The sequence below is a fragment of the Oryx dammah genome, unplaced genomic scaffold (genome assembly GCF_014754425.2).
Source record: "Oryx dammah isolate SB20612 unplaced genomic scaffold, SCBI_Odam_1.1 HiC_scaffold_19, whole genome shotgun sequence".
NCBI classification, from domain to species: Eukaryota; Metazoa; Chordata; class Mammalia; order Artiodactyla; family Bovidae; genus Oryx; species Oryx dammah.
Window position 1 is genome coordinate 21,788,570 of NW_024070203.1, and position 14,957 is coordinate 21,803,526.

Below are 14,957 nucleotides of genomic sequence, written 5' to 3' on the forward strand. Positions count from 1 at the left end.
ATGGCTCCTTCTGAGTACTGCGGTCCTGGGCCTGTGATAAGCCTCCTAGGCTGTTTCCATTGAGCACTGAGCACCGCAGCTCAGTGCCAGGTGGGGGATGGCATTTGCCTTCTGTTGTGCTCAGGGTGACATTGATGGGGGGTGGGGGGCCATAGGAGCTACTATTGAATTCATCCCTCCAGTAGCTGAAGGAGCCTGCCAAGCTGCAGGGAAGAGAGGGCACAGCTGAAAACAGAGCCTAGGGCTTAGCAGGAAGACCTCCCTAACTAGAGGTTTTGGGTGGAATGAAAGCTGGAAGACCAGACCTGCTGCAGCACACCTAACATTTCCTGTAAGAAGGAACAGGACGCAGCTGTCACCCTGTCTCAGTGGCTCGGTTGCCTCTCTGTCCTCTGCGATGGAGAGATGCTCTCGGTACACTGGGCCAAAAAAAAAAAAAATGATGATGCATTAAGATTAGAAAGTCTTTCTCCTTTCCTCTTTCTCTTTCTCCTCCTTACCCCCTCCTTTCCCCCTTTCTCTCTCTTTATGCTCTTTTCTTTTATATTCCAAACTCACAGCTGATGACAGAAGAAAGAGAATACATTGCTTTCCTCTCTTTTCATACAAAGCTCTCTGTCATTTAATCCCCCCTCTTTGTGTGCTCTCTTTCAGAATAGATATGATTTTCACCCCTGGACCTCCATCTACTCCAAAACATAAAAAGTCTCAGAGAGGAGCCGCCTTCACCTACCCATCCCAGCAGTCTCCCAGGTGGGGCCCAGGGGGATTGACTGATGGGCTGTGTGGTTCCAAAGCCCGTACCACATCCCGATGCCCAAGTCCCTGTGCCCAAGTCTCAGCTGGGTTCCTTTACCATGGGGGTGAGGTTGCCATTCCCCCAAATAAGATGAAGAGAAAGAGCCTGCAGCCTATTCCAGCCTGTGGCTGTTTGAGAGATTTCTGTATGAAAGCCTTGCAGCCACACTCCTTTCTATGGCTACTGAAAATGCAACTGACAGTTTCCTAGTTAGAAAATAAAAGGAGACTTGTGGAAGTTTTTTTTTTTTTTTGGAACCAAAAGAATACTTCATGTTAGCAGAGCCCAAGGCATTCCTCCTGGCCAGCTGTTTTGGCTTTCTTTTTTAACTTTCATCAGCCCCAGAGACTGAGAAGGAAGTCAGCTGTCTGGCCCCAGAGCAGCTCTGCTCTCCCTGAAAAACTGTCTGAAAATTGTCCTTCTATAGGTGATGAGCAAGGATCCTTTAGAAAGCCCACTGCCTGCATTTACACTTCTTTATTCCCCAGTATCTTCAAGGCAAGTATCAATAACATAAATGAGTGAAGGGAGGTAGACGTAAGAAATATCATGCAGTGTATAATAATAAGGCTCTTTATCATTAAGGAAGAAAGAGTGTAAGGAGGGCAATACAGAGCATCTAATCTTAGCTTCAGTTCTGGGGCTAGACTGGCAAGGGGTGAACCACAGGGCCCTGAAGAACCTCAGTTCTGCTCTTGCTAATTTTAGGAAAGGAGATCCTCTGTTTCCAGATACTCTAGTTTCTCAAGAAAAGCTGAATATTCAGATCTGGTGGGCAGTTCTCCACTTTTGAATGGCTCCAATGTTTAAAACCCTGTGCAAGCCAAGGAAAGCACTGGCGGGCTGGGTTCAGCACAGAGGCCACTGATTTTTGACATCTGATTTAATTCAAGACTGCTCCAGGACTTCCCTGGTGGTCCAGTGGTTAACACTCCACACTTCCAATGCAGAAGGTGCAGGTTCAATCCCTGGTCAGGGAACTAAGATCCCACATGCCGTGCAAAACAGCCAAAGATTGAAAAAAAAAAAAGAAAGAAAGAAAGAAACCGTTTTACCCAAACCTGGCCAGGGACCCAGAAGGAGTAAGTAGCCTAGAGAAAAAACAACTGCCTAGAAAGTACCAAGCATGAATGGTTTCAAGTAGTAGCTAAACTCCCGGCAAGTTCTCGTCTACCTAGGACAATACTGAAACTAACTGGAATTTAGGCAGGTGTGAACTGTGGTTGGCCAAGGAGCGAACGCAGCACATGTCTCGATCCTGTTTCCTATGAATATCATCTTTGGCATCATTTTCCAGGTTTTGCCTCTGTTTTCCAGTCTTAGCTAAGTGGAACAGATGAAATATTGGTTCCCAAGAGGAGACAACCATGCTCCATTGTCAACCAGTGTCTGAGACGGAAAGGCCAAGGAACATAAGTTAAAGCAGTCAAGCACTCTGAGCACAGTTAGGTGGTGTATTAAGTTAAGCTTGACACAAAGCTTCCTGAGAACAGCCTAATAGTCAGCTTCACATTTTCCTACAGTCAACATGGTAAACTTGAGACATCCCTGGTGAAGGTAGGAAACACTGGCCTTTCCCAATGCCCGTGGGCTGCAGAGTTCCTTGGGCTCTTCCAGACTCTGTAAGCCTGAGCACAAGCAGGATAGTTCCAGGGACCACGGCCCACCTAGCTGAAGTGACCTTGCAGAGCAAAAATAGGTGTCATGATCTTACAGCATTATGGGCTCTTTCCTAGGAATGAACCCTACGTAGCCAGACCATCCACATCAGAAACTGAAGACCAAAGCATGATGGGGAAATTTGTGAAAGTCGAAAGGCAGGTAGGTCCTTCCTTTCTCCCACCAAAAACAAGTATGTGGAATTTATTTTCAAATGTCATTTTTTTCATAGGGAGATAACAGACTTGAGTATCTACCACTCATCAGGGGATCTGGAAATGAAATAATTGATTTAGCACTTTACTGGCTGGGTGATCACTTGCAAGTGAATGAATCGTTCTGAGCCTCAGTTTCTTCATCTGTATAATGGGGATGTTAACACCTCGTGAGGTTGCTTTGAAGATTAAACCAACTGATACCTGTAAATTACCTAGAATAGTAGCTGGCACACAGTAAATGCTCAACAAATGGTAGCTACTATGATCATGAACTTCATGGTGTTTAAGGAATGTTAGTGCCCTTCCCCACATTTTCTGTATTTTTCTGTATTCGTAATCCTCCTTCTGTGAAAATCTGGGTCAGTGTGTGACCTATGTGAAGGGGCCCGGAGGAGGGCAGGCTATGAGTGGGGTTCATTCAGGGCAGAAAGAAACATCATTCAGTCACAGCACCCAGGAAGTCCACCTCTCATTTCTTCAGTAAAGTGGCTTGTATTTTAGCATTGTTTGGCCAACTTTACCTGGGAAGCCCACCTTCCTGGTAAAAAAAAAAAATCTGCCTGCAATGCTGGAGGCCTAGGTTTGATCCCTGGGTCAGGAATGTCCCCCTGGAGAAGAAAATGGCAACCCAATCCAGTATTCTTGCCTGGGAAATCCCATGGCAAGGTAGGCTACGGTCCATGGGGTCACAGAGTTGGACATGACTTAGCAACTAAACACAGAATACACCAACTGTACTAGATAAACAGCACTGTCAATTTTCTTTAGGATTCCTATCAACCCTTTTATTTTATTCATAACCCAAAATTGGATCTGTGCAGAAGAGATCAGAGAAAATTTGAATAATTATCCTTTTTTAGTATGTCAAGAATATCCTTTTCTGTTGTTAAATTTTAATTTGTCATCTCAGCTCTTCCATTTACCTACTCTGTGATGTTTGATGAGTTACTTCATCTCTCTGTGCCTCTATTTCCTCAACTGAAAAATAGAATAATAGTATCCACCTCATAGGGCTATTATAAAAATTAAGTTAAATAAGAAAATTAATATGAAAAATTAAATAACTTTAAAGTGCATAGTAACTGCTAGAGAAGGATTAGTTATTATTAAGACTTGAGTACCAACTCAGCCATGACCTTGCTCTATGCTTTGTGTTGTTAACTACAAGAGGAAATGGTAGACCTGCCTTCAGTCCTTCCTGGTGAGTTGTAAACTGTCAGAGAAGAACATCCCATGCACACGTGCATGTACACTTGTGTCTGTGCACGCACGATGATTTCAATATGTTCTCAGTTTTGTAGGTAGAAGCAAGTAGATGCAGCTGATCTCAGCATACCTTCTACTGGCCTCCAAGGCCCCTAGGGAGCATCTCTAGTTCTGAGAAGCAGAATTCTTGCTAACCACTGCCCTTCTACCCATGGGGCTTATATCCCGAGGTAGGGGGAATGTGCAGAGACAATATAGATGCGTCTTTAAGAGAATGTTTACAAATTCTCCTGTTTGGATCCAGGAGGACCTCCTGGATCCAAACAGGAGCAGCAAGGCCACCTTCTCCTTGGGTAAAACTTATCCTCACACCATGTCTCTGGTTCCAGGTTTCTGGAAAGCCCTTACCCTGCTTTTTTTTAGATAGCAGAAATCTGTGCAGGCTTTCCAGGTGGCACAGTGGTAAAGAATCCGCCTGCTGATGCAAGAGACACAGGAGACATGGGTTCAGCCCCTGGGCCAGGAAGATCCCCTGGAGAAGGAAATGGCAACCCGCTCCAGTATTCTTGCCTGGAGCATCCCTTGGACAGAAGAGCCTGGCACAGATTTGGACATGACTGAACGACTGCGCACGCATGCACGCATCCCTGCACAAAGCTCAAAATTGAGAGATACAGAACAGTCAACTGTTACGATGATCATGACTTACGGCAAGAACCCTTTTCCTTTCTGGAAAGTAAATGCTGTGGTTTTTCCTCACCACCAATAACAAGTACCCGCCGGCCCAGAGAAAGCAGTAATCTCCAGTTCCTTGTGTTTTCCAGGTCCGTGACATGGGGAAGAAACTGGATTTCCTGGTGGACCTGCATCTACAGCACGTGGAGGGGCTCCAGGTGCGCGTCACCGGCTTCTCCCCGAGCAAGGGGGCCTCCTCGCCCGCCGAGGCCGAGCGGAAAGAGGACCACAGGGACGCGGATTTGAAAACCATCGTCTGTAACCATTCCGAAACGGGCGCCCCCGATGCCCCCTACAGCTTCCACCGGGTGCCCGTCGACAAAGTCGGCCCCTATGGGTTTTTGGCCCACGACCCTGTGAACCTGCCCCTAGGGGGACCCAGTTCTGGAAAGGGTCATGCGACCACCTATGTGGAAAGGCCCACCGTCCTGCCTATCTTGACGCTTCTTGACTCCCGAGGGAGCTCCCGCTCCCAGGCGGAACTGCACGGCCCCTGCTCGGACCGAGTCTCCCCCCGGCAAAGGCGCAGCATCACCCGAGACAGCGACACGCCCCTGTCCCTGATGTCAGTCAACCACGAGGAGCTGGAACGCTCGCCCAGCGGCTTCAGCATCTCCCAGGACAGAGACGATTATGCGTTTGGCCCGAGCGGGGGATCGAGCTGGATGAGGGAGAAACGGTACCTGGCCGAGGGTGAGACGGACACGGACACTGACCCCTTCACACCCAGTGGCTCCATGCCTCTGTCGTCCACGGGGGACGGCATTTCTGATTCGATATGGACCCCTTCTGGCAAGCCCACTTAAAAAAGGGGTTGTGGGCTGACTCCTCCTTGTAATGTAGACAAACTTTGTATAGCTCACTTGCTCTCACACCCGCCACATCCCCGTGAGATCACTCGGGGCTGCATCAAACGCATGCATGTGCGTGGTGGCCCCACCTGGGCGGGGGCTTGTCGTGGCCTTTTACCTCCCCCGGTCACTACAATGAAGCCGCTTCCTTTCAAGCATGGTTTGCATGACTTTACACTATATAAAATGGTACTGCTAACCTCTTTAGGATACACATTTATCCGCTGTTCTTACTTTGAATCATGACTGGACCAGTACAGGGAGAAACTATGGATGAGCCGTTCTGTGTGTCTGTGTGGTTGGCTGCTTTGGGTTTTGGTTTGGTAAGCAGAGAAAGTCGTTTCCATTGCTTCTCACATCACCGCCCCTTTGTGTAAAACACTCCAATGATTAGTTGTTTTCTTCACCAAGCAAATAGTTCCCTCAACAAAAAAGCATCATGTACCAAGGAGATTGCCTCTTGAGCTAAAATGTGAGGGCAGGAATGAGCTAGCATCATATCTGCCAAACTAAGAATTACAAAATTATTTTATTAAGGAAAAGCTGGGAAAACCTTCCGAAAGCTCTCAGAGGGACCTCACTTGGTCTGTCCTTGTCAACTCTCATGCCCCAGTTTCTTCATCTATCAAAGGTGGTGGCAAGTGTAACATTTCGGATGAGTTGTGAATAGGCAGGGAGAAAGCACACACACACTCACATTAAATAGTTCCCAACTTATGTAGCCAAAGATAACAAAATGTATCAGCAGTGGGGTGCCCCTCGGGGCAGGAGTTAAGTTCAGGGCCTTCAAGACGAGGTTCCAATTCACATTCCTCCCTATGACACTCATACAAGATGTCCGAGTCAAATAGGAACTGGAGTCAAGAGGGCACATGGAAATTATCTGGTCCAGGACTTTCCTTGTAAAAATGAGAAACTGCAGGCCAGGTAAAGAGCAATGACTGGGATGCCCCCATCATCCCCCAGGAGAGCTGGGACTCAGATCTCAGTCAGCTGACTCTCTCCAGGGCCTGGTCCCCTCCTGCTGACACTGCTCTGCAGTTTACACAGTGGGACCAAGATGCCTGTACTCTGTGTCTTGTAGAAAGCACTCATGAGACTGTTTATCCAAGTGGGAGGGGGATGTCTGCTTTTATTGCAAAACGTGTTTGTCTGATGCTTTGCATTCTGGATCCAGAAAACAAATCAGTACCAGGAAGCTACAACATTTTTGACATGCAAAGAGGCAAAATTTTCAGAACCATCCAGTTTTACCCCTCTAGATATTTGAAACCACATGTAGCCATAAGACTAGCTAAAGAGTAAGCAGACAAGCTGGAGTGCACTGACCTCCTGTATAAGAATCAGTATGAAGCAGAAACCATCCTGTTAGGAGATGTTGCTGCTCTCTGAAACACGTTGATGGGAAAGATTTCCGTTAGGCTTGGGCTCATTAGCTAAATGACTCCACCGCAGTGTTATTGTCTCACTCTCTTCACACGTCTAAGGGCCATTTAAGATGGTTGGCATGGTGACCATCAAACTGATTGACGTGGAATGTCTGCATCCCACCAGTATTCTCCCTCGCATTGTTGTCGAGAGCTAGAGTGGCTGTGGCAGACACGAGGTTGACGGCTTCATCATTACCTAAAGCAAGGATTTTGCACTATACTGGAGAGAGGAGCTTCTTCCTCAGAGGTGGGTTTCTTTCAACCACATGTCAACAGGTGTCTCGTAAAAAGCTCAGAGGACAGTGATAATGAAGGGTCAGCCCCTGACTTTAGGAACTTACAACCAAAGCCTGAAGTCCTTGGCATTGTGAATGGCAGAAAGGAAGTTGTACATGGAGAGTCCCATGAATAAGATGGGTGTTGACCTTGAAGTCCCAGGTAGGAAATACAGAAGAATGAGCACATACATCAGACATGAAGCCCCCTCCCCTAAGGTTTGCTATTGGACTTTCTGGCCATTTGAAGGGCAAACAGTGTGGGTCATTCAATCCTTCTCCTGGCCCCTATAATATGGCTGCAAGGGCCACTGGGGTGCATGACCCAATAAGCCTTATGTTCCTTCCTTAGGGCTTGGTTCTTGATTCTGATATTCCTGAAATCTTTCATCAAAAATGACTGAGCCATCTAACGTGTCAATTATTTTTCTAACATTAATACCCCTTCAGAACATACTGGTCTCAGTATCTTATAAGTAGAGGCGTTTTCCAAGAACTCAATGGAGTTCCCAACTGGAAAAGTAAGACTTTCTCATCCTCATGTTAAAAATAGTCATCATGGATCCAAAGTTAGATGATTTCCTTAGGTTCTTTTAGTAACTGACAAAGGACTGGAATTTGTATTTTGTTCCAAACCATAAGAAGGCATTTAGCTTCCCTGCTGAGTCATAAGGCCAGGATGGCAGAGATTGGATTTGTGTTGATTTTATAGCCCCAATGCAGTATCAGGGTAGACAAAGGCAAATTAATCTTCGTGAATGAATAAATGATAAGAATCTTAAGAGCTATTCTTTCCCATCTAAGAAAACAAAAAAGAAAAAATTATTTTCTGAAATATTCTGCTTTGCTATTCCCTTTGAAAAAAAAAATTCCAGAAATGCAAACCAAACCCTATTCAAGTTGCCTGCCCACAGATGACATCATCAACATGGCTGTCATTGATGAAGTAGAAATTCAGGGTCTAGGATTAAACATAGGTTATAAGGAGAAACATTATGTGCTTCCACAAACATCTTTTCATCAAACCAAGAAGCTGAATGCTGGAATAATCCAACAGAATTGGTAAATAACCATTACCAAGATTACTGGTAAATTGAGATTATTCTACCAAGATTATTCTACTTCAGATATACCAGTGGTTTATCTGAGATTATTCTACCTCGGATATACCAGTGGTTCTGAAGTTTACCCAAGAAACTACAACGGTTCAGCAAAACTTCATGAAATAATGACAAATTAATTCCATTATAAGAACTAAATATGACTTTCTCAAGGGAAACTGTGCATCATGTGCATTCAATCTCTGTATGTTACAACATGATATATGCAAATTTTAAGAGGTCCTCTTTTAGTAGTATCAAAATTAATTAGATAAATCCACTTTCCAAATGTTAGATTAAAGGTGATCCTATTGGCTGAGAAGAAAGTACTTGAGATCACAGTTTGAAGTATCAAAGACTAGCACACAAACAAATTCTGGATGTATTTTTTTTTTAATTGTGAGAGGAAAAGGGGGAAAAAAACACCATCAAATTGAGAAAGTTCTATTTACTAACTGTGTTTGTTCTGGAAGCTGAGAGATCAGATTTATTAGATACAGCATTGATGTTATAAAGCTCTAATTATCCTGAAAACAAAGCCAGATGATCCCAAGATACTATAGGTCAATGAGTTCATTAATCAACAATATGCATTGAATGATTATTTTGTGCAAGGTAGTGAGTTCCTAAGATACTGTCAGTTGAAAGAATAATTACTTATAGGCATTATTAATTGTTAATGCTAATATAACAGGAGCTGCTCATAACTGGCCAAGATCGTTGTCATAATTCTATGCCACTCAAATAAGTGTGATAAAAACACTCATTGGTTTGTTCATTGCTAAGATTTATTAAGCACCACTGTCTTTTAGGCACTGCACAAGGCACCAGAAATTCAGAGATAAGAACAATATCAAAATCTAGGACTCTAGTGGCCTTGAGTTATTAAAGATCCCTTCGAACTGTGTCTACCAAAAGTGGAAAGAACCTCATTCATCCCTGCAGACAATTTTATATAGGCAGGAATGCTCCCAAGGAATCAGTGAGAGCTTGAACATGGAAGAACGTGAAAAACACTCTGCATCAAAGTGGTCACGACCCCATCAGCTCAGGAAAGGCCAAATGGGTCCCACAGGGACTTTACGTTCCACGCTTTGGACTTTATGGCTCCAGATAAGCTGTGGAAGGAGAGTTTTTAGAGCATCTGAGAAGGTTCTTGGAGAAACGCTTTCTCTTCCTCACCAGATTGCTGCCATAATGGACACCAGGCAAGGAACTGAGTTCCATTTCATTGTGTTGACCAAGAGATGCTTGTAGTAAGGACCAATATACAGCATCTGTTTCAAGAGAAAAGCTTCTAGAAACCTACAGACCAGGTTCTTCTGGGCCAAGAGAAGAGCCGTGTCCAGTGTCCTAAGATGTCAACTGAATTTTGAACAGTCTGCCATTCTCAGCCCAGGCTTCCTCCAGAAGATGCCAAGTAACTGCTCTTGGTTTTCCTAGAATCCACCCACAAGGCATCTAGAACCACAAGGACTGTCTTTGCTTTCTGAACCCCAGGCACTCTGAGGAATCTGCCCCATTGCCCTCACTTGTCTTTCAAGGCTTGTTTGTTTCAGGATGAACTTTTGAACAGACTGTAAGTCCTTTTTTTGTATTGAAATCAACCCAAAGTTCTTGTGTTACTGATACTGCACTATTTAAACCTGAGCCTAAATCAGGTAGCAGGTAGCACAAGGCCCAGGTCAGAAGCGGAGACTATCTGCATAGATTTAGTGCTTTAGGAAACAAGGAGTGGAAAATGCCAAGAGCTTGGGAGGGTATAGAGATGCCCTGGATGAAGATTTGAGTTATATTCAAACAAGTTTGGCTTTTCTGGCAAATTTTCATTTTCAAAACAGCTAATTCATATAGATAAAACCCGTAGTACAGAGACTGCCATATCTGGGTGACTACCATTCATGTTCATTTTTTTACAAAATATGTAGATTCCATTGCCTGAATCTTTGGTGTAACTCATGAACTCAAAATTTACGCTAGAAAATCTTTTTCCGAAAAACAGTGGTGAAGATACAATACCAATTTGTACACGACAGGATCAAGTGCTTTCACAATTGCCATTTAAATAAGGACATCTCTAGAAATAAAAATGCTTCCTTTTTCCATCAAAATAAGGAAGAGCAGGAATGTCAGAAGGAGGAGACCAGGACTATTGGATCCCAGTGTTTGGGTCGTGGAAGTTCCCTGGAACACACTGTTTGTAGGTGGTAAAGTCAAATAGAAATAATTAAATATAAAGAGATGAGTGGTTTCAACAAGCAAAGTCAATTGTGCCATGATGTCTATGAGACAAATGCTAGCAATGAGTGGAGAGCGTCCAAGAAAGAGTTTAAGTTTGCTGAAACCCTCCCCAGGGGGCTTTGTTCTCAGCTTTGAACAGTCTCAGCTCCAGCATGCCTGCAGGGAAACTGTGACTAGTACTTTCCTCTATTATCATAGATGCAGGAAAGTAGAATTTCATAGACTTTTAGATGCTCAGAATGAGAAGAGACCTCAATCACCCAGAAAAACCACTTCTCTTTTTATACCAGGAAGCAGAGGCTCAGAGCCAAGGAAATCATAGTGACTAAATGAGTGATTGTGTCACAGAGTCTGGAACTCAGATCACCTAACTCCTAGACCAGATGTTAGAGATCAAAAACTAAGAGTAAAATACCCAGTGAGAATAGAGCATTGCTCTTGAGCCCAGGAGATGAGAGAAAACTTCCTGATCCACTGGAGCAACTGCAAAAACAGACACATATTTGAGACATCTTCCCATCTCAAATATGATTGAGGATCCTATGCCTTGAAAGATGACGTCATTCCTTCTTCCGAAACCCTGCTGTTTTCAAAGGCATAGTAATACCACTGCTGCTGTGAGCAGTTGAGAAAAGGAAAGAAGAGCCCTCCTCCCCTCCCCTCCCCTCCCCTGACCGCTCCCACTTTGTCCCATCTGTGTCCTGCCACGCATAGACCAGTTCATCTCTTTGGTGCATCGCTTAGACCCATTCAGCTTCTGAGTCATGTCTCAGACTACATCCTTATCTGTAAACCCATTTACCAGGATTTCTCCTCAGGAAGAAAAAAAAAAAGTTATCAACTTGAGTTTAAGAAATGGGATGTGATTTCTTTGGGCAACTATTTGACCCTAAGTCACCAGGTCTACTAAAGTTGTCCCTTTGCATGGGGCTCTCTGGGTCTTCCCTGGGCACAGCCTGTTTCCTCTTGCTTTGTCCCAGAATGTCTGTCTTGTTCATATCACAGCCTAGTATTCTGGTGTCTTCACCAAAACTACAAAGAAGCAAACAGAATTTAACTGCAGATGTCTTACATTCCTGTAACTAGAAAATTGTTTTAGGAAGTGAACAAGCCTCTGTCGGCTCAAAGGAGGATTTCCATAGTGATTTCCACTCAACCTGTGCTTGGTATAGACTTTTGAGAATTCAGTAGGGCTGCCCCATAGCCCTTGTTAAACCTAGTAGCAGAATATTCATTTCTCCTGAATCAGGCAGAACCAGGAGCTCCTAAGAGATAGAAAGATGGTCAAGCTCTTGGATGGCAATAGGTGACCCAGTGTTTTTAAAGACTGTCTGGGGTTGAAATAAGTTTCAGAGAGAAATAAATCAAAAATGGGCTCTTTGTAAGAATAACCTGAGTGTGACTTATAAATGAGCAGTCAAAAGCCTTTCCCACAGATTAGGAATATATCTGTAATTCCTCTTAAACTTGTCAAATGGACTATACAATTTGACATCCCAGAGTAAGACAAAATAAGAGGATGTTTTCTTTCAATGTTCTATTCTCTTCCTCTGCCCACAAGACTGTGGTCAGGGAAGGGGGAGAGGGAACATGCCCTGGTCTCTCACTTGGAGTGGCATGGGACATCACAGTTCTCTCTCTCGAGTTCATGCAATCCTCATCACAATCCCACCAGGGAAGTGTTACCATTTCCACGTTGTAGATGAGCAAGCTGAAGCTGAGAATGAGAAGCTCTCAACAAAAACCCATGTACCTCCAAAGCCCATTGCTTCTCCCCATCCCAAGTCTCCCAGGTCAATGGAAATGCTCCCAGACAGGTCCTGGGATCTTTCACAAAGCCTTGCCCTCCTCCACCCTGTCACCTTTCCAGTAGAATGATTGCAGTCCCATTGGGTCTCTAGAGAGAGGAGTGATTCTTGCCTTGACTGTTTGCCTTGCTATTTGGTGGTCCCGCCTGTTCTTTTGAGTGATTTTACATTATAGCTGTCGGCGCAAGAAAATAATGCCACATAAGTTGTCTATCTGGTTCATGTTGGAATTCACTGGTTCTGGGAGTTTGGTATGGCTACAGATAATCCCACAAGTGCCCCTTGTTCTTTATCCCCAAGGATCTCCTTTCATTGTTTTAACCAAACAAGTTCAAATGTCCCTCCCTCCCGACTCTGGTCTTTTTTCTCTAGAGACTGCCCCTTTATTCCAGGGCTTTGAAATCCTGCAGAAACAGTTGGGTCTTCAGAAACACTCTCTGGGAGGCCAAATGCTCAGAACAGTTTGTGTTTTTCTTTCTTGATATGAAAAGATCAAGGTTCCCAGGGGAAGCCAACCTGATCTGATAATTGGGCTCTTATTTTCCCTCTGAATCCTGTTCTAAGGGAGGGGAGGATAGCTTCACCCTCCAAAGTTCCTCTGAGGGTTCAGAGTCTGGGAGGCCAAGTTCCCAGACTGGGGGCTGCTATCTTGTCAGGCGTCAGAGGCTTTGCTGTTAGAGATGTGAGGTAGGCTCTGACTCATCTTGAAAATCACCTTAGATGGGCCAGCTTCATCAGACTTGTCAATCCTTCCCCGTTTTAAAGGAAAATGCTTTCCACATTGCTTCCTGTGCGATATGGCTCTTCTTGTACTTTTTCCTCTTCGTAATGTAGGAGTGATGGAAAATACCAGTCTTTGAAGAGCACATGGAAGTTTCCAGCGACATGAATCCACTGTATCTGATTTTGGATTGTATTTTCTTTAACCCCCTTTTACGGCATAGAATTCTGGTGCCTTGCTCCCTGAATTTGTCTCCATGCTAACAAGTAGGCTTTCTTCACATTCTGGCTTACACGGGAACACAACTCTTCCACAAGTGGCCTTTAGTGCTCTTTATAATATGATTTCCTGTAATTTTTAAACTGTATGTGTAATTTATATTCTGGCTGTGTCCAATCTTTGAACAACTTTACTAGGTTGATTTCCATATATATTATGCAAACAATTCTTACCTGATTTTTTATGTTCTATCTTAAATGAATACTGCACCACTTATTAATAAATAGACATTTCAATGACTGTGTGGCATAATGTTTTTCGCTTCATCAATGACACAGAGTGACAAGTAAGGACAGTTCTTTTTTTTTTTAATATTTATTTATCTATTTGGCTGTGCCAGGTCTTAGTTGCGGCACACAGGATCTTCAATCTTCCTTGCAGTATTTGGGTTATTTAATTGCGGAATGAGAACTCCTAATTGCAGCTTGTAGGATCTAGTTCCTTGACCAGGGATCGAACCTGGGCACCTTACATGGAGAGTGGAGAGTCTTACCAGTGGACCACCAGGGAAGTCTGAAGACAGTTCTCCTTTGGAGAAGTTTCACCTCCTAGACCATGTGGAAGGAAGACCATGCAGGTGACTCAGAGAGACTGTAAGTCAACGGAGGGGAAATGAGTGAAGCTCAAGTCAGATTGTCTCCCTCTATAGTCAGTACAGCTGGAAGGGATGATTTCTCTTGAGAGACAGGGTGTTGGAGCAGGGAACTCTGGGAGCATTACTTAACCTTTTTCTGTCTTGGTTTATCATCTGTAACGGGAGGAGGAAAATGTGTGCCTTGAGGGGTCATTATCCTCCTGAAGGATCTAGCACCCAGCAAGTCCTCAGTGAGTGAAAGGTTTTGACTCTATCTTATACTTGCCTCCCTGGCTGCCTAAATAGGGTTTCCATAAGAATAGAGACAGGATATTGTGTGCAAGTAGTTTATTTGGAAAAAGTGGAGAGACTGAAACAGGGAGGGAGAATAGTCAGTAAAGAATGAACTGCCTTGTGGGTAACTGGGCTCATTTCCACCAGGAACTCTGAGAACCCATGCAAAGTGTCCCAAAGAATTGTTCCACCTGAAGACAGGCATATGGGCATTCATCCACTGAGCCCTGTTTTTCCCTGGTGGAGGGTTGCCCTGGGGCATTAAAGGCCCTCCTCTGTCAGTTTCCTGGGCTACAGCTGAGCAAGCTCCCCAGGGCAAAATCTCAAAGGCAAAGGAGCAGAGACGCAACCAGCAGAGGTGATGAGCGGTCTGAGTGCTCTGACCACAGGGCAGAAAATAGGCAGGGCAACAGCAGCAAGTGGCACCTAAGCCTGCCTGAAAACCCCCCATACACCCAGGGAAGCAAAAACCCAGCCAGGTTGCCACAAATCACTCTAAGTCAGAGGACAATGTTGGCGAACACTGGGCAAGCTTGTCATGGTGGCCACGAACTTATTCATTATTAAAACAATGCCTGTAACTTCTAGGAAGCAAGGTATAAGTTCTGCTGGAAGGTCATCCTTCAGTTCCAAGGTCCACATTTGTTATCGTGAAGGCCTGAGACTGACCTCGCGGTTGAGAAGAACATCCAGTCTGCAAACATGTGTCCCTCCCGCAGTGAAACACACCCACCTCCGTTCTCAGGTGACTGTATGACAGTCAGAGA

General features: G+C 44.5%; 1 protein-coding gene across 1 annotated transcript in view; it reads left to right on the forward strand.

Moving 5' to 3' along the window:
* KCNQ3 (potassium voltage-gated channel subfamily Q member 3) overlaps positions 1-13,562 on the forward strand; it is a 293,516-nt gene extending 279,954 nt beyond the window's left edge. Inside the window, exons 13-15 of the mRNA XM_040262117.1 lie at positions 655-753; positions 2,536-2,620; positions 4,707-13,562. Coding sequence (XP_040118051.1) covers positions 655-753; positions 2,536-2,620; positions 4,707-5,423 — 901 coding nt within the window. The 3' untranslated portion in view covers positions 5,424-13,562. The remainder of the gene's footprint in view (positions 1-654; positions 754-2,535; positions 2,621-4,706) is intronic.
* Positions 13,563-14,957: the final 1,395 nt, after the last annotated feature.